The sequence below is a fragment of the Podarcis pityusensis genome (genome assembly GCF_964106645.2).
Source record: "Podarcis pityusensis genome assembly, chromosome: 3".
In the NCBI taxonomy this organism is placed as follows: domain Eukaryota; kingdom Metazoa; phylum Chordata; class Lepidosauria; order Squamata; family Lacertidae; genus Podarcis; species Podarcis pityusensis.
The window spans coordinates 123,014,483-123,032,053 of record NC_138026.1 but is presented as its reverse complement, the minus strand read 5'-3'; the positions used below and the strand labels follow the sequence as shown (position 1 = coordinate 123,032,053).

The following is a 17,571-nucleotide window of genomic DNA, read 5'->3' as shown; positions in this document are numbered from 1 at the left end:
CCTTCAGGAGTCTCAAAGCGGCTAACATTCTCCTTTTCCCTTCCTCCCCCACAACAAACACTCTGTAAGGTGAGTGGGGCTGAGAGACTTCAGAGAAGTGTGACGAGCCCAAGGTCACCCAGCAGCTGCATGTGGAGGAGCGGAGACGCGAACCCGGTTCCCCAGATTACGAGTCTACCGCTCTTAACCACTACACCACACTGGCTCTTACCATGTCTGAGGCAGGCTTCACAGTGTGGTCAAAGCCCACGCAGTTCTCATCCACCATGCGCAGAGCCTTCTGGAAGGCCTCTTCAAAGCTGCGCCCAATCGCCATCACCTCGCCTGCGGGGGGGGGGGGCAGGAAAGAAGGGGGTGGGGAAGATGCAAGTTATCAATTGATCCAGAAGGGAGCCTGTTCCCCAAAGTAGGTGAGGCAGGCGCTAAACTGTAGTGATCAGATGGGATTACTATGAGGAATTATGAAAATATGGAGCAAGCCATTGTGTCAGCAATGAAAGCATTGCGTTGACTGGGTTCGATTCACTGGCAATAGTTTCTGATCAAATCCCACAAGCCTCTGCACCTCTGCCATTTGCTTTCTCTCTGCCTGACAGGCACATATAAGTATTCTAAAACACAGGCCAGTTGCTGCATCAGGCATCCTGGGTCATCAAGATAGAAGGTAGCTTTGATGTAGCTATTGTTAGGTTTGTTAATCTTAAGGGCCAGGAAGAGAGTTCACAAGGAGATGGTAAACTGCCATTCTGCCTCTCCTGTTTATGACCTCCAGGGTTTCCTAAAACCATTCCTCTTCGCTTCCTCTTTTATTTACTCTGAATTGCATATGCATGCTCAAGTAGGAAATTAGCTCTATGTAGTTTTAACTTTAACTTTGTCCCCAAATGGGGTTTTTTGAAATGCTCAGAGGAAGTCTGATTGGTTCTTACAAACACTGTGTAAAAAGTTCTTTCATGAATAAAACGACCTGGGTCGAGGGGTGGAGAAATTATTATTGGCACTCCTCCCAGAGTCTTGCTGGTCAAGCCTCGTGTGTATTTTATTAATCAGGGTCCAATCCTTCCTTGCTTTGGGAACACTACTCTAAACCAAGGAAGTGAGCAAGATCCGAGGGAGAAGGGGGGCGATGCTGAAGGGGCAACAGAGAGATGGCGACAGGGAGCAGTTCAGACTTTGAGGCTGAAGCAGAGGAGGGGGGTCAAGAGGCTGCTGAAGAATCGTGGGAGTCTCCCTCCCCACTGGTCTCCAAGGAGGGCAGAACAGAGGCCAGAGGGGCGCAGATGCAGTTTTGAGTCTGCTGGGGAAACATCTGAGAGAGGCGCCTTAGAAGGGTGGAAGGTTCAGAACTGGAAGCTGCCCTGTAGGGCCAAGACCTGCCGGGAGTTGTCTCCTTGAATAAAGAGTTAACTTTGCTGACACCAGACTTAGCCGCTTGGCGCTGAACTGTATCTGACTCCAGTCCCGACTCCGGGTCTACGGGAGTCCGGGGCTCATGCTCTTAACTGAGAGTTCTAGACCCGCAAAAGGCAAAAGGAGGGGGCAGCGTCATGGAATCAGGAAGCCTGCAAGTGCCAGGACCAAATCCTGCCTCTTTAGCATCTCAGAAGCAGCTGGAGGTCAAAGTGAGGGAGCCCAGCCGGGTCTCCCAGGGACACCCCCCCCCCCGCTCACCCACACTCTTCATGGAGCTGCCAATCTTGGTGCTGACGCGCAGAAACTTGCTGAGGTCCCAGCGCGGGATCTTGACCACACAGTAATCCAGGCTGGGCTCAAAGCAGGCGGTGGTGGAGTTGGTGACCGAGTTCCTGGGGCAGAGAAGCGTACAGTTGGAAGGGACCCCGACCAACCCCATGCAAGGCAGGACTCGAACCCACGACCCCGTTTGTGGAAAGCTCTCCCCAGGGAGCCCTGCCTGGAACTGTCTTTGGTGCCAAGCGAGGGCAAGGAGGCAAAGCCAAGCGAGGGCAGCTAAAACCCAGGCGTGAGCAAGACACAACCCGGCCGCTTCTGTGTTTCAAGGGAAGCTTCTTGCAAGGAAAGCAGTTTTGCTCCACAAGATGCTCAAGCGGTGAAGGACCCTCGGATCCTGTGAGCAGCAAGCCCCCCGCCCCAGCCGGGATTGGGCAGAGTGATGCCCCAGCCCAGGTGAGCATTACCTGAGGACAGGCAGAGGGATGCCCAATGCCAACTTGGCAGCCACGTACGCCAAGGGGTAGCCGGTGGCCTTGCTGGCCAGCGCTGAGCTCCGCGACAGCCGGGCATTCACCTCGATGATGTAGTACTGCGGGTGGGGGGCAAAAGAGAAGGTTGCGGCAGCAGACACAGCCCCCGCAGGGGGCAAGGGGGTCTGAGCAGGCTCAGCCAGGGGCCAGAGAGGGCAGAAGCCGCCATGCGCTGCTCAGGCACAGGGCAGCCACCCCACCCCACCCGCTGGGTCTCACCTGCTCAGATTCGGGGTTCAGGGCATACTGGATGTTGCACTCGCCCACGATGCCCAGGTGGCGCACCACCTTGATGGCCGTGGTGCGCAGGAGGTTATACTCGCGGTCGTTGAGCGTCTGGCTGGGGGCCACCACAATGGACTCCCCCGTGTGGATGCCCAGGGGGTCCAGGTTCTCCATGTTGCACACCTGGATCGGGGGGGGGGAGAGCAGGTGAGGCAGGTAGGAAGAGGGGGGCCCTTCTGGGGCACAAACACGCTCCTCCCACCACACAAGCTGTTCCGGAAGTGGGTGACATCGAATAAGGTCTCTATATAGCTGGCAGATGAAGAATCGGAAATTTCTTTGTTTCTTAACTTTATTTCTCTCTCTTGTAATCCTTCCGTCTCTTTTTATCTATTTCTTTTTTCTCTTTCTTCTTTCTTTCCAATTGGACCTAGATAGAGTGGTACCTTGGTTCTCAAACGCAATCCGTTCTGGAAGTCCATTTGACTTCCAAAACGTTCGAAAACCAAGGCACAGCTTCCTATTGGCACAGGCGTCCCAGAAACAATAGATGACAACGGCACTGGACGTTCGGCTTCCGAAAAACTTTCAAAAACCGGAACACTTAATTCTGGGTTTTGGTGTTCGGGAGCCAATTTGTTCATCAACTAAGCGTAACGAGAACCAGGGTTCCGCTGTAAATGTTTTAGTCTGGGCAAAAAAGAGAAATTATAATAATCTTTGTACGTATATCTCTTTATAAATACTAATGAAATTTTCTCAAAGAAGGAGGAGGAGGAGGAGGGGAACTCTCCCTCACAGGAGATTTTTAAGTAGAGATCATAGTATTGTAGAATTGTGTTGGAAGGGACCCTAAGGGTCATCCAGTCCAACCCCTGCAATGCAGGAATCTCAGTGCCAGACAGTCACCCAACCTCTGCTTACAAACCTCCAATGAGACAGAGTCCACAACCTCCTTTAGGGATCTGTCTCAGGGATCCTTTAGCTGTGATTTCCTTTCACTTCTAGGAACCATCAGAGACTTGCCCGGCCTGGCCGCTTCCAGACAGAGATCCAACAGGTGAGGACCGACCGGGTCCTGCGAGCGCCAGCCCTGCCTCCTTGTACCCAACGACGACCCCCCCCCCCCGCCGCTTACCGTGACGCAGTTGTCGTAGGCGTCCCGCACCACCTCGTACTCAATCTCCTTCCAGCCCTTGAGGGACTTGTCCACCAGCACTTGGGAGGTGTGGGCAAAGGCCTGGCTCACCAGCGCCGTCAGCTCCTCTCGCCCGTTGGCAAAGCCGGAGCCCAGGCCGCCCAGCGCGTAGGCAGAGCGCACAAGCACCGGGTAGCCCAGCCTCTCCGCCGCCGCCTGCGCCTGGGGGGGGGGAGGAAGCAGTGAGGGGCCCGGCCTCCTCCAGGAGGGCCCCAAGGGTGCCCAGAGAAGGGCACCTCCAGGCAGCGCCCAGGAAGCCGCTGTGGGCTCCCTGCAGAGGCCCCAGACCCAGCATTTTAATAGGTAAAATCATGTTGTGCAGTGGAAGGAATACGTCGCCCAGTCCTTAGAGACACAAGTTCTCGGAGTCCATTCGCACTCTGGGGGACTCAGATGGGGGTGGGGGATTCCCTGGTCCTGAATGTGGTAACTGTGGCCCTGAAGGACCAGGTGCGCAGCCTGGGAGTCATTTTGGACTCACAGCTGTCCATGGAGGCGCAGGTCAATTCTGTGTCCAGGGCAGCTGTCTACCAGCTCCATCTAGTACATAGGCTGAGACCCTCCCTGCCTGCAGACTGTCTCGCCAGAATGGTGCATGCTCTAGTTATCTCCCGCTTGGACTACTGCAATGTGCTCTATGTGGGGCTACCTTTGAAGGTGACCCGGAAACTACAACTAATCCAGAATGCGGCAGCTAGACTGGTGACTGGGAGCGGCTGCCAGGAACATATAAAGCCAGTCCTGAAAGACCTACATTGGCTCCCAGTACGTTTCCGAGCACAATTCAAAGTGTTGGCGCTGACCTTTAAAGCCCTAAACAGCCTCAGTATACCTGAAGGAGCGTCTCCACCCCCATCGTTCTGCCCGGACACTGAGGTCCAGTGCCGAGGGCCTTCTGGTGGTTCCCTCACTGCGAGAAGCCAGGTTACAGGGAATCAGGCAGAGGGCCTTTTCGGTAGTGGCACCCGCCCTGTGGAACGCCCTCCCACCAGATGTCAAAGAGATAAACAACTACCTGACATTTAGAAAACATCTGAAGGCAGCCCTGCTCAGGGCAGTTTTTAATGTGTGACATTTTGATGTATTGTTAATCTTTGTTAGAAGCTGCCCAGAGTGGCTGGGGAAACCCAGCCAGATGGGCCGGGTACAAATAATAAATTATTATTATTATTATTAGCTGAGGGCAGTGTGTGTTTAGGGGGGATGGACCCCTCTGCCCCTTTGTAGTCGCTCAGATATAGCAGCCTCCCCACCCCCTGATTTTCAGAAGCCCCCCCCCCTCGACAAAGAGAAGCCAGCAGGGCTCTTCCAGACCTTCTTCCCACAGGAACAAGCCCCCCCCCCAGCCTTGGAGACCCCCCCCCCGCAAAGGAAAGGCCAGCCTTGAGACTGAAGGCGGTCACCCTGCCTGAGCCCCCTCACCTGTTCGAGGGAGCAGGCGGCCTCGCTGGGCGCCACGTGCTCCCCAATCTCCTCCATCTTCTCCACAAAGACCTTGCGGTCCTCCGTCATCTCGATGGAGGTCACCGGAGTGCCCAGGACGCGGACGTGGTAGCGCTCCAGGACCCCCGCCTTGGTCAGCTCCACGCCGCAGTTCAGGGCCGTCTGCCCCCCAAAGGTCAGCAGGATCCCATCGGGGCGCTCGTTCTTGATGACCTGGGGGCAGGGAAAGGAGGTGTTGGGAACTGGCGGGACTCCAGCAGAAAGGGGGCTGGAGCCTCGCCTGGGGGGGGCAGTGGTTTGTGGGGAACTGTGGTGGCCAGGAAGCGAGAGCTGGAGGCAGGAGAAGATTCAGAACTGGGGGAAGAGGCGGGCCAGGCAAGCGAAGCATCAGGTCCTTCCTCACCCTCTCCTGCAGAACCAGGAGGGGGCTGAAAAGGGAGGAGCAGAGGAAGATGCCACACGGGCGCAGTCTCCTAACGCAACACATCTCTCCAAAGCTCTGGGGGCCACCAAGGCACCGCTGAAGTCCCTGCTACACGAAAGACTTTTCTCCCTCCCTCTCTCGTAACCGTATGACTCTGGGGCACCCAAGGAAGATCAGAAGGTTCAGGACAGATACCGACAAAAGAAGAATGGCAGACGAAATTAATGGACTACGCAGAATGGGATAAAATGACAGGAAGGATTCAAAACCAGAGATTCACAGAAGATTGGTAAAAATATACGAATTATTTGAAGAGCAACTGTAATCAACAAATTACGCTAGTAGGAGTACAAGAAGTTTTGTAAGGAGGAATATATGAAATACTGGAAAGAAAAGAAAGAAGAGAGATACTGGTTATGATATTTATGTAGTGAAAGTAAGAAATGTAAATTAAGTGAAAAGATTGGAAAACTTTTAGGTGTCATTGATGGAAATAAAAAAAATTGTATAAGATATAAAAGTATGTTTAATAATTGTGGGAAATGGTATGTTTAAAAACTAATAAAAATATATGTATATAAACCAGAAAGTTCAGGACAGAGAGAATAAAGCCCTTCTTCATGCAGCGCAGAGTTAGACTGCGGAACTCGCTGCCACAAGAGGCAGTGAGGGCCACCAATCTGGGCAGATTTAGAAGAGGATGGAACAAATTCTTGGAGCAGAGGGGTAGCAGCAGCCACTACTTGCTGCCTCCAGATGACTCCGTATACCAGTTGCAGCTGGTTGGGCTAGATGCCCTTTGCGTGTCCCTCTGAATTCTACCATTCCACGGCGGGAGGGGGGAGCTCAGCTCACCTGAGCCACGTAGTCGGGGGTGATGGGCAGGAAGTAGACTTTGTCCGCCAGGCCTTTCGAGGTCTGCACAGTGGCAATGTTGGGATTGATCAGCACCGTCTGAATGTTCTCCTCCTTCAGGGCCTTGATGGCCTGGCAGGGAGGGAAGGAAGAGGGAATTGGGTCAGTTGTGTGTGTGTGTGTGTGTGTGTGTGTGTGTGTGTGTGGTCCGGTCCCTCCCCACCCACAACCTCCTTGCCAACAAGGACGCCAGTCAAGGGAACGACCTCGAATTTGCAACCACAACGTTCACAATCTGAAGCAGCGCACTTGCGCAGGGCGGCCGTCCCAGTGTGGGAAAGCAGTTTGCAAGGCTTCGCGTGGCCTTGGCTGATAGGGAGAGATTAGCCCCTCAGAAGATGCTGGGGGGGGGGGGAATCTCAGCCGCACCCACACTCTGACAGGCCCCACATGCTCCCAGCACCCCGACCTCCCGCCCGTCACCCCCCCAAAAGCCCCAAGGCCTCTCCCCCCACCTAGGAACTTTAAAGTCTAGATCTGCTGCAGATATTTCTGTGAGACAGGGGACCTTCTGTACGGCTTGTGTCTGTGGTTGTGTATTTTAGTAAACAGAGTGAAGGAGTATGAGTCATGCGGGGGGGGGATAGTGTGTGTTAATTTACTAGGGTTTAGCATATTTTCTGGTTGCTATCTTGTTTATTGTTTTAGAGATTATAAATGCCACATTGATTTGTTAAGCATAAACATGACTTTTGTGGTCACTGTAATGTCTAGCTTCTTTTTTTAGTTGCAGGTTTCCCAAGAGTGCTCTACAGATTGCAATTGCTGATTTGCTAATTATGTGATTTTTGTTGCCCCTGTGATGATCTGAAATCTTAACTGCACACGGCTAAATTGCGAAATATTTGTTCTGTTGTAGATTTGCTTGTTTATGATAAATTTTTGTTCTTTATTCTTGCTGTTGACATGTTTCTGTAATTTCTGAACATTGCTTTTCTGTGTTTTCATTACTTAGCTCCCAGCTCATTAAATTACAAATATAAATTCATGTTGTAATTTTGTTTGTTTACGATACAATTGTTTATTGATATTGTTTACATGATTTTCCGATTTTTGTACACTGCTTTTCTCTTACTATTTTCATTACTTTGCTCCTCACTCTGCGGAGTGAAGGGTAGCCTGCAAATAATGTAAACAGGGTAAAATAAAATTACATTATTGCTACATATTGTTTTGTAAGCTGCTTTGGGATGCGTCTCAATGGGGAAAAAGTGGCATGGAAATACGTTCAATCAAATCAAATTGATCGCCCTCCCCTCCCTCCCTCAACTCACCTGGGAGCCAGAGTAGTCAAATTCACCCGCCTGCCCTATAGAGAGCCCCCCTGAGCCCAGGATGAGCACCTTGTGGGGTCGGGCAGTGGTGCTGGCAGGGGGCACTTTGGCAAAGCAGAGGCGCTGTTGCAGGAGCTCACGAACTGAGGGGGGGGAGAGAGAGAGAGAGAGAGAAAGAAAAAGGGGGCATCTCAGTTAAGACAGTGGTCCAGCCCCACACGAGGTGCCTGCGATACCTCAACCTGGACAGGGCAGAGACTGGGGCAGGCCCCACCAGCACGCAAGGCGGAAAATAATAATAATAATTATAAAGATAAAGGTAAAAGGACCCCTGACCATTAGGTCCAGTCGTGGCCGACTCTGGGGTTGCGGCGCTCATCTCGCTTTATTGGCCAAGGGAGCCGGCGTACAGCTTCCGGGTCATGTGGCCAGCATGACTAAGCCGCTTCTGGCAAACCAGAGCAGCGCACGGAAACGCCATTTACCTTCCCGCCGGAGTGGTACCTATTTATCTACGTGCACGTTGACGTGCTTTCAAACTGCTAGGTGGGCAGGAGCAGGGACTGAGCAACAGGCGCTCACCCCGTCGCGGGGATTCGAACCGCCGACCTTCTGATTGGCAAGTCCTAGGCTCTGCGGTTTAACCCACAGCGCCACCCACGTCCCTAATAATAATAAATTTTATTTATACCCCGCCCTCCCCAGCCAAGACCAGGCTCAGGGCAGCTAACACCAGGTATAAAAACAATTGATTGAAATACGACTTAAAAAACAAGATTAAAATACAATGTTAAAATGCAGCCTCATTTCAGCAGAAACTCCAATCAAAAACTTTTTGGGGGATGAAAACGTCAAGTCTTCACCAAGGCTAACTATCCAGACTGGTCCAACGTGGGCCAGAAAAAAGCCAGGGAAGTCCCCAAATAGGCGTCCCTAGGGGCAGACCTGCCCCCCCCCAAAGAGGCACCTGTCTCCGGGCTCTGCGCTCCCTCCGCCTGGCCTCGCACCGTCTCCAGGAAGATGTCGAAGAGACACTCAAGGTCTGTCGGTCCAGCATTGTGCTCCGGGTGAAACTGCACACTGAAGGGGGGGGGAGAGAAAAGGCTTTGGGGGGTCAGGAGCCCCAGGGGTGTGGGGAGACCCTGCCAGCGCACAGAATCCCGGAACTGGAGAGTCGGAGGGGAACCCAAAAGTCATCTGGCCCAACTCCCATTATGCGCTCTGCCATGCACCGTACTCCCCACTCCAAAGGGGGCAGGAGCGAGGCAAGACACCCCAGCCCCCCCATGCATACCCCCCCACCGTCTCTCACCTGAAGAAAGGCTTGGAGTCGTGGACGAGGCCCTCGTTGGAGAGGTCGTTGGCGTTGCTGAAGAGGGGGGACCAGCCGGCCGGCAGGCTAGCCGAGTCGACCGCAAAGCCGTGGTTCTGGGAGGTGATGAAGCAGCGCTGGGAGCCCTCGTGGAGACATGGCTGGTTGTGCCCGCGGTTTCCGTACCTGCCCAGGTGGGGAGAGGAGGGCAGTCAGGCCTGGCCAGAGGGAGGAGCCAAAGGACTTCTGTGCCCAGTGAGAACTTGCGATGGAGAGACAGGAATGGCCAGAGGTGGCCTCCGCTGTCCTTAAGGGCCCTGCTGCTGGATCCAGCCCGTGGCCCATCCAGTCCAGCCTCCTGTTCTCACAGGGGCCAACCAGATGCCCATTATGGGAAACCAGCAAGCAGGATCCGGGCACCAGAAACAGGGATTTGGAAGCACCAACTGCGGAGGGAAAGCAGAGCCAACTTGGCTAGGAGCCATCCATGAATGTGTCAACTCCTGGTGCTAATAATAATATATTACTTGCACCCTGCCCATCAAAACGGGCTGCCCCAGTCACTCTCAGCGGCTTCCAACACAATATAATAAACAGAGTGAAACATTGGGCGTTAAAAACTTCCAATCCTCTTTGAAAGCCATCCAGGTTGGGGGCCATGTTAGAATTCCTGCTCCCTGATTGCAGTCATGGGATTGTTGTCTTCCACATGACGGTGTACATTTTGACTCCACAGAGTGGGAAGTGATGGAGACAGGATGCTTGTGTTACTGTGTTCTGTGAAGTGGGACTATTGTCCTTTGTTCTGTCTCTTTGCAGTCTGACGCTAGAGAGAGGGAGCCGTGTTGCAGTGCTCCGTGTGTGTTTATATGTAAATAAAGTAGATTAGCCAACATGCGGAGTTGCTGAGGTCTGTTATGCATGATGCACAAACTCTGCGGATCCCTAAGTGTGCTGGTGTCGCTTGGCATCGGTCGCTGTGATGTTTGGGCTGAAGAAAGCTTTTGAAGCTCCCGAACGATTGACCAGGAGGGAGGGAACAAGCCAGTCGGGCATGTGTCTCTGCCAGGGTCCTACTCAAGTGTAGGCTGAACTCCTGACAGGCCACTCCTGCCTCCTGGGGGAGGGAGTTCCACAGGTTAACCGTCAGCTGCAAAAAAAGGGGAGGGGCTTTTGCGTGACCGCCCTGACTCTCCCCCCACAGACACCTACTTCATCTTGTAGGTCTTGGCCCCGATGGCCAACGCCAGCAGCTGGTGGCCCAGGCAGATTCCAAAAACGGGCTTCGGGGTTGGCAGCTCCAGGACGCGGCGCAGGTTGGCAACCGTCACTTGGCAGAGCTGGGGGTCTCCAGGGCCGTTGCTGACAAACAGACCATCGAACTCTGGGAGGAGAATCCAGAAATGGGGCAAGCTGGGACCCTTCACCAAGTGAGGAGAGACCCTCGGCAGCCCCCAGACCCAAGGCCTCCCCTCCCTGTGTCCGTCCAGCGCCCAGGAAGGCTCCTGCCAGCAACCTCCACCGGCCCCGGCCGCCCCGCTCACCTGCGCTGTCCAGGGGGTGGTCCCAGGGCACGACTCTCACGGCTGCGCCACGGCTGCAGAGGCACCGGATCTGGTTGTACTTGAGGCCACAGTCGACGGCCGTGATCCTGACGGATCCCCCGGGGTTGAAGAGGCGGGGAGCCTAGTCAGTCGGGGGGAGGCAGAGAGGAAGAGTGACGCTGATGGCCAGAAAGGGAGCCTCTCAGGGTGGGCAGGGGGCACTCAGGGGCCAGGCTGGCCCAGGAAACACCCCCAACCCCTGGGATGCTGGCCCACGATGGCTCTGTGCTCCTGGCCACCCTCTGCTTAAGAACTTATGGAGAGCCTGCTGGATCAGGCAGTGAACTCGAACCCAGCACCCTGTCCTCCCAGTGCCTCTTGTGTGAAACCCACTAGCAGGATTCAGGCACAAGAGCCCTCTGTCCTCCTGTGCTTTCCAGGAAATGGCATTCAAAAGCGTTGCTGCCAGGGGCAAGGCAGCAAGAAATCGCATGGTGTCAGTGAAGTTAGCTCTTTATTCAAGGAAACAAGGTCTGCTCAGGAGGCCAGGCCTAGTACGCGCAGCAACTCCTCCTGCTGCATCTTGCCCACACGAGGCTGATATTTGCCTAAGTCTCCTCCTTTCCCAGGTTCTTTCCAAGCAATCTGAGACTTTGTTGGTGTGCCTGTCTCTGCCCCCTCCCTCTTCATGCCTCTTCTGGTTCTGGAAGGGAGTTTGTCACAGGAGGGGGGGGGACCCATCTCTGCCTCTTGGTCTCTCTCCTCTCCTGCATCAGCTTCTGCCTCCGATTCTGGACTGCTCTCTGGCACAGACTCTCCCCGCTCGCCAAGTCCTGTTACCCCTTCTGCTACTGACACCTTCTCTTCCCAGGCTTCTCCCTCTGACCACTCACCACCCCTCTCGGGGCTCTGAGCCTTCTTCCCATGGGGGTCCCCAGCTGCTTCCTCCCACCCTTCTTCTACGTCCAAGCAGCCCACGAAACCTCCAGCCGTGGAGACTGGAGCACAGCCTGCTCTGCTGCTAAGCCCCCAATGCCAAGGGCCACATGCAGCCCCAGAAGCACAAAAGCAGACCCCCTCCTGGGCAGCCAAGCCACCTCCAGGTCCGACCACCCAAGCTCCCCTCTTGCCCCCCCTACCTGGAGGGAGACCTCCTTCACCAGGTGCCTCTTGTTGGGGTCCTCAAAGGGCAGGTGGGTGTTGGGGACACCGTCGGGCACCAGCCTGCCCAGCAAGCTGCCCTTTTCCCGGATCCTCTTGGTCAGCGCGCGAGTGTCCACTCCTGGAAGCACAAGGGGCCAGTCAGCACCAGGACAGGCTCATCTGCGTCCCTCGCAGCCCCTGCCAGGCTCAGCGGGAGAACCAAGGCAGCCCCACAGAGCGGCCCCTGGGCAGAGACGCACAGCCATCTTCGGCCACCGAGGGGCAGAGAACGGCTCATCGCACTTCTGTGGGGGCAAATTCTCCCTGCCACGTGGCGGAATTATAGAAGGGACCCCAGGGGTCATCCAGTCCAGCCCCCGCAGTGCAGAAAGCACAACTAAAGCGCTCCTGGTGGATCACATGGTCACCTGACCTCTGCTTAAAACCTCTAGCAAAGGAGAGTCTGCCATCTGGCAAGGGCGTCTGGGACGCTGTCCAACAGCTCTTAGGTGCAGAAAATTATCCCTAGCGTTTAGCCAGAATCTTCTTTCTTGCCATTTGCATCTGTTGCTTTGTGCCCCACTGACTGGAGCATCAGAAAACAAGCTTGGGACGCCTTTCAGATACATGAAGGGGGCTCATATGTCCCTTTTCAGTGCCCCCCCTTTCCAAAGGGCCTCTCCCTCCCCATGAGGATGCTGTGTTTGTTTTGTTCCCCCCGGCTCCTCCTGGGTTCACTAAATCCAATCTCAGCTGACATTTTGCATCGTGCAGAGATGGTCTTTTCCATCAACAGCAGCAGGAAAAGTGGGGGCGACGGGGAAGGGGGCCAAAGGGGGCCTGCCGCTGGGGGGGAGGAGGAGGAATCCACAATGGACAGGGTGCTTTGGAGAACAAGCTCTTTTATCCCCCGGTAAGATTTGGAATGAGAGGCCCCCGTCTGCTCACAGGCTGCTCCCTCCCAGAATCCCAGATGTGGCGGAAACACCTGAGTCACAAGGATTCCTGGGGGGTGTCTATAATCCCCCCACCATTTCTGCATTTTCCACCTATGTGTTTTCCCCCACAGGACTCTTGGCGGTGAAATAAAAAAATTAAGGTCTTATAAGATAAATGAGATAAATGTTCATAAATGTACCAAGCAAATACGTACATAAATATATAAACCACATGTCTGAAACCCCACAGAAAAAGTCCTGAAACCATTTGTCCCTCCCAAATGGACCTCAGATATTTTCTCTGCAAGGTAGAAGGAAAATGGAAAAGCCTCCCCATTGTCTTTTCCTTCACAAATCCTGTCTTAAGGCCATGTCTGTGTCTGAATAGGGTGAGCCTGTGACCCGGCCCAGGAACGAAGTATTTATCATTACAAAAGACTGACTAGGCTCCCCAGGTAATTCAATCAAGTGACCATTAACAGGTTACCTGCCAGACAGGAGATAAACAACGCACTCAGATTTCCGTTGCAGACCGCCTTTTCTGTGATGTGTAGGTATGATGTGTCTGGGGGGGCAGCTGAGGGAGGGCACCAACAGGCTCAGCCCTCTGGCCCCCCGCCAGCCCCTCCTGCTGGGCCCTGGGCTTACCTTCCAGGCCAGGAATCCCCTTTTCCTGCAGCCAGCGGTCAAGCGAGGTGGTGGCGCTCCAGTGGCTGGGGTTTCGGGAACACTCGCCGACGATGAGGGCCGCGACGTGGATGGAGCTGGACTCAAACCACTAGGAGGAGGAGGAGGAGGAGGAAGGGGAGAGGGAATCAGGGCCAGCATCCCACCACCACAGTCTCAAGGAATATCAGAAGCGCCTGCTGGGTCCGTCCAGGTGGGCCCATCTAGTCCAGCAGCCTGTTTCCCCAGGGGCCACACAGGTGTCCTTAGTGGGAAACCAGCAAGCAGGATCTTAGCACAAGAGCAACTCTCCTGTAGTTTTTGGAAGCATGGCTGCCTCCAGCTGTGGAGAGGGACCATCGCCATCTTGGCCAGCAGCCACAGAGAGCCCACCATGAATTTGTCTCATCCTCTTTCAAAGCCTATTATTAAAATTTATATATGTGCCCTACACCTGGAGGTCTCATGGTGGAGCACGGAATAAAACCACAAAATACATAATCAGAATAAAAACAACACCCCGATAACACCCCCAAAGAAAAGAGCCACATTTTAAAAGGGCAGAGGATGCCAATCAGATCAATCAAAGGTTAAAAAGGAACATTTTTGCCTGGCACCTGAAGGTGTGTAATGAAGGCACCAGACAGACGTCCCCGGGGAGAGCATCCCACAGATGGGGAGCCACTGAAGAGAAGGCCCTGCTCTCGTGTTGCCACCCTCCAGGCCTCTCACGGAGGAGGCACACGAAGGAGGGACTCAAAGATGATATTGGGGTCCAGGTTCATATGGGGAGAGGCGGTCCTCGAAATATTGTGGTCCTGAGCCGTTTAAGGCTTTATAGGTCAAAAGCAGCACTTTGAATTGGGCCCGGAAACTACCATTTTTTTTTTGCTCTATAAGACTCACTTTTTCCCTCCTAAAAAGTAAGGGGAAATGTGTGTTCATCTTAAGGAGCAAATGCAGGCTGCTCAGCTATCACAGAAGCCAGAACTGCAAGAGGGATTGCTGCTTTCGCTGCGCAGCGATCCCTCTTGCTGTTCTGGCTTCTGAGATTCAGAATATTTTTTTTATTGTTTTCCTCCTCCAAAAACAGGTGCTTCTTTTGGTCTGGTGCGTCTTATAGAGCAAAAAATACGGTAATTGGCACCCAGTGCAGTGGGACCAGGATTGGTGCAATATGTTCAAACCGTCTTGCTCCGGTGAGCAACCTGGCCACTGAATTCTGCACCAGCTGAAGTTTCCGAACCATCTTCAGAGGCAGCCCTACGTAGAACGCATTGCAGTAATCCAACCTTGAGGATGCCAGAGCATAGACAACAGGAGTCAGGCTCTCTCTGTCCAGATAGGGGCTTAAGAACTGGGCCACCAGCCGAAGCTGATGGAAGGCACTCTGGACCACGTGTTGTGTGAAGGACATTGCAGCGCATGTTGAGGATCCCTCCTCCCCCACCTGATGCACGAGGGGGGCTGTGAGAGAGGGATACGCCCCACAGAGAGGTCCACCGGGGATCCACAGCATTATATTTGCAGAAGCAGGGAATTACCATTTCAGTCCTGCAAGATTGTTTCTTAGCTCCCTGCATGAACCCCGTTGATCCGATCAAGGTTTTTTTAAACAAATTTAATTTACGACTTCTCTAAATACAAGTACAGGCCGGATTCCAAAGGACTAATGCTTGGCATTTGTGACAGCGACAAGAACCCTCAATGACCAGCTTATTCCCAGGACCGGATGTGAAATGCGGCTGTGTCATTTATATCAGCCTCTGCTGAGAAGCTGCTCATCAGTCTAGATGACAAGCTACATGAAGCAGAACCTGGAATCTCTGCCCGCCTACTCACCCGGCTGAGCCCGTACGGACCCTCCTCGTCTGGCGGGACCCCATAATTCCCGACCAGGGGGTACGTCAGCACCAAGATCTGCGATTTGTAGGAGGGGTCCGTCAGCGCTTCGAGGTAGCCCACCATGCCGGTCTGGAAAACTGCGGAGAGGGAAGGCAGAGGAGGCCTGGTCAGCACCGCAAGGCCCTGGGCGAGGGGTCAGTCCTTCTGCCCCGATCTGTGGGGGGTTGCTGGCCACACCCCCAGGTACCTGGCCAAAGCCACTTCAGGGGGCTGGAGGGTCATTGGGGGGAATCGTGACAGAAGCCGCTGCGCCATCAATGGGGAAACCCAGCCAGATGGGCAGGGTACAAATAATAAATTATTACTATTACTATTATTACTATTATTATTGCCTGACCCCCCCCCAGGGGGATTCAGAGGAAGCAGAGAGGCAGCTACCCTGGACCTAGACCACCCTGCCCCCCTTCCCGCGTTCTCTGGGGCCGCGCTGATCTCGGTCCTGCCAATCCGGACGCCACCACATCCCTTCTCAGGTGACGATAATTAGAAGTGCGCCAGAAGCCGCTCAGGTATCAGGTGCTGCTCCCCTGCAGGAGGGAAGGGGGGCAGGAAGGGGGACCACAGCGGCCCCAGTGCCCACTTCTGGGGACACCCCCCCCGGGCTCATTGAGAGGGCAGCGGCGGAGGGGCCTGCCTGGCCTGGACCTCAAAGGGGGCGTCACACGCAGACACTGATCCATTTGTTGGCATTTAGGAAGTTTCACGACTTGTTTTAGGCGCCTCAAGTCCAGATCGTAGAATCACAAAATTGCAGCGCTGGAAGGGACCCTCAGGGGTCATCTAGCCCAGCGCGGAGCCCGGTCTCAGCTTGGAGCGGCACATTAGTCTCACTCTTTTGGGGGGGTCTTATTTTGTTTTCACACCCTGTCATTTTACTATTATTATGGGCTGGGGCCCGAGAAACTGGCATTAGCCAGAGGTCTCTGTGGGGCCCTGAGAGTGCTTGGCCCCCCCTTTCTCCAGGATTATTTCTGCAACACAAAGCGAAGTCGCAGAAGCCTGAAGGGGGGGCATGAGAGGAGACCCCCCCCAGCCAGGCTTGCTTCCTCTGGGGTGATCCAGGAGCCCCCAGCCCCCTCCGGGCCCGATCCAGATGCCGAGGTGTGGGCCCGATTTTGCCTCGGAGCCCCACTGCAGCCCAGCAGGCCTGGCCCCCGGCACAAGGCGACCCCCCCCCCGGCCCCCGAAGGCACTCTGGACGCGCTCAGAGGCGCTCTCCAGCAGCTGCGGCCTCCCGCCCTGGGCGCGCTTCGGGGCTGGCGGGCCCCGGATCCAGGGGGGACCCCCGATCGCCCCCCAGGCAGGAGAAGAAGGGGAAGCCCCTCGCCCACGTGGAGGGAGCAGGCTCCGTCTGGGGGCGGGGCAGGCGCGGACCCCGAGGAGGACAGGGTGGGGGGGTCCCGCCTTTGTGCCGCCCCCCCACCTGATCCCCCCCCCAAAAAAGACTCACCCACTTCCCCGGCGGCGGCGACCTTGGCGGCTCCGAAGGGGCGCCCGCGCACCAGCGTGCCATCTTCCAGCACCAGGCTGCCCATCGCGGCGCCCGGCCCGGCACGTGGGCGCGCCCGCCGGCTGGAGGAGGAGGAGGGCAGGATCGGGGCCGGACGGCGAGGCAGGAGCGGCGCGCCGAGAAGAGGCGGAGCCGGCCAGGCCGGGAGGAAATGACCCGCCAGGGGGCGGGAGCCCAGCCCCGGAGGAGGGGAGGGGAGGCCTCGATCCGCGGGAGGGGAGAGGGCTGGAAAGCACGATCTGCCCCCTTTCCCCTTAGGGGGACGCAAGAGCCCTAAGGGGGTCCCTATTTGCAAGATGCGGCCCCTGTAATAAACCCAAACCTGCCCCTTTTTCCCTTCTGGGGACGCAAGAGCCCGGAGAAAACAAGCAGAGAATCTGGAGAAGCCAAGCCAAGCCGGATCTCTGCTATTAAGCTATTGCAACAGGGTCCCTGCTCGCCACACGCAGTGGGAACAATGGGGCACAAGCCCTTATATAGACTTTGGAAATTGCCCCCCCTGGAGCCCGAGACCCCCCTCCATCCACGCATCACAGAAGAGGTGTTGCTGTTTTTCCTGTCTGCCAGGTTATCTGATAATGCCTTATCTGATTGCCTTTCCTGGTAGTCTGGCCATTCCTTTGAGATGGCGATTTCCCAATTTCTGAGACAATGGGAAGGTTCCCTCGCCCCCTCCCTCCTCGCAGAGAAAACATTTGGTCAGTTTGGGAATTAAAAATGGTTTCAGGACGGTCTTCCCGTGCTGATCTATGTACGTGCTTGGTTGGTACGTTTATGAACATTTATTATACACCTAAGACTTTTAAATTCTAATCATAAAAGGAGGCCCCCCCCCAAGACATACAGCTGGGG

The 17,571-nt window shown here is 54.9% G+C and overlaps 1 protein-coding gene across 1 annotated transcript in view; it reads right to left on the bottom strand.

Moving 5' to 3' along the window:
* CAD (carbamoyl-phosphate synthetase 2, aspartate transcarbamylase, and dihydroorotase) overlaps positions 1–16,784 on the bottom strand; it is a 45,241-nt gene extending 28,457 nt beyond the window's left edge. Inside the window, exons 1-16 of the mRNA XM_081000785.1 lie at positions 16,660–16,784; positions 15,147–15,286; positions 13,287–13,416; positions 11,697–11,839; positions 10,558–10,699; positions 10,226–10,397; positions 9,014–9,199; positions 8,669–8,781; positions 7,702–7,844; positions 6,368–6,499; positions 5,068–5,301; positions 3,586–3,807; positions 2,442–2,630; positions 2,157–2,281; positions 1,672–1,805; positions 212–324 (exon numbers count right to left, since the gene is read on the bottom strand). Of these exons, the coding sequence (XP_080856911.1) occupies positions 212–324; positions 1,672–1,805; positions 2,157–2,281; positions 2,442–2,630; positions 3,586–3,807; positions 5,068–5,301; positions 6,368–6,499; positions 7,702–7,844; positions 8,669–8,781; positions 9,014–9,199; positions 10,226–10,397; positions 10,558–10,699; positions 11,697–11,839; positions 13,287–13,416; positions 15,147–15,286; positions 16,660–16,744 (2,403 nt within the window). The 5' untranslated portion in view covers positions 16,745–16,784. The remainder of the gene's footprint in view (positions 1–211; positions 325–1,671; positions 1,806–2,156; positions 2,282–2,441; positions 2,631–3,585; positions 3,808–5,067; positions 5,302–6,367; positions 6,500–7,701; positions 7,845–8,668; positions 8,782–9,013; positions 9,200–10,225; positions 10,398–10,557; positions 10,700–11,696; positions 11,840–13,286; positions 13,417–15,146; positions 15,287–16,659) is intronic.
* Positions 16,785–17,571: the final 787 nt, after the last annotated feature.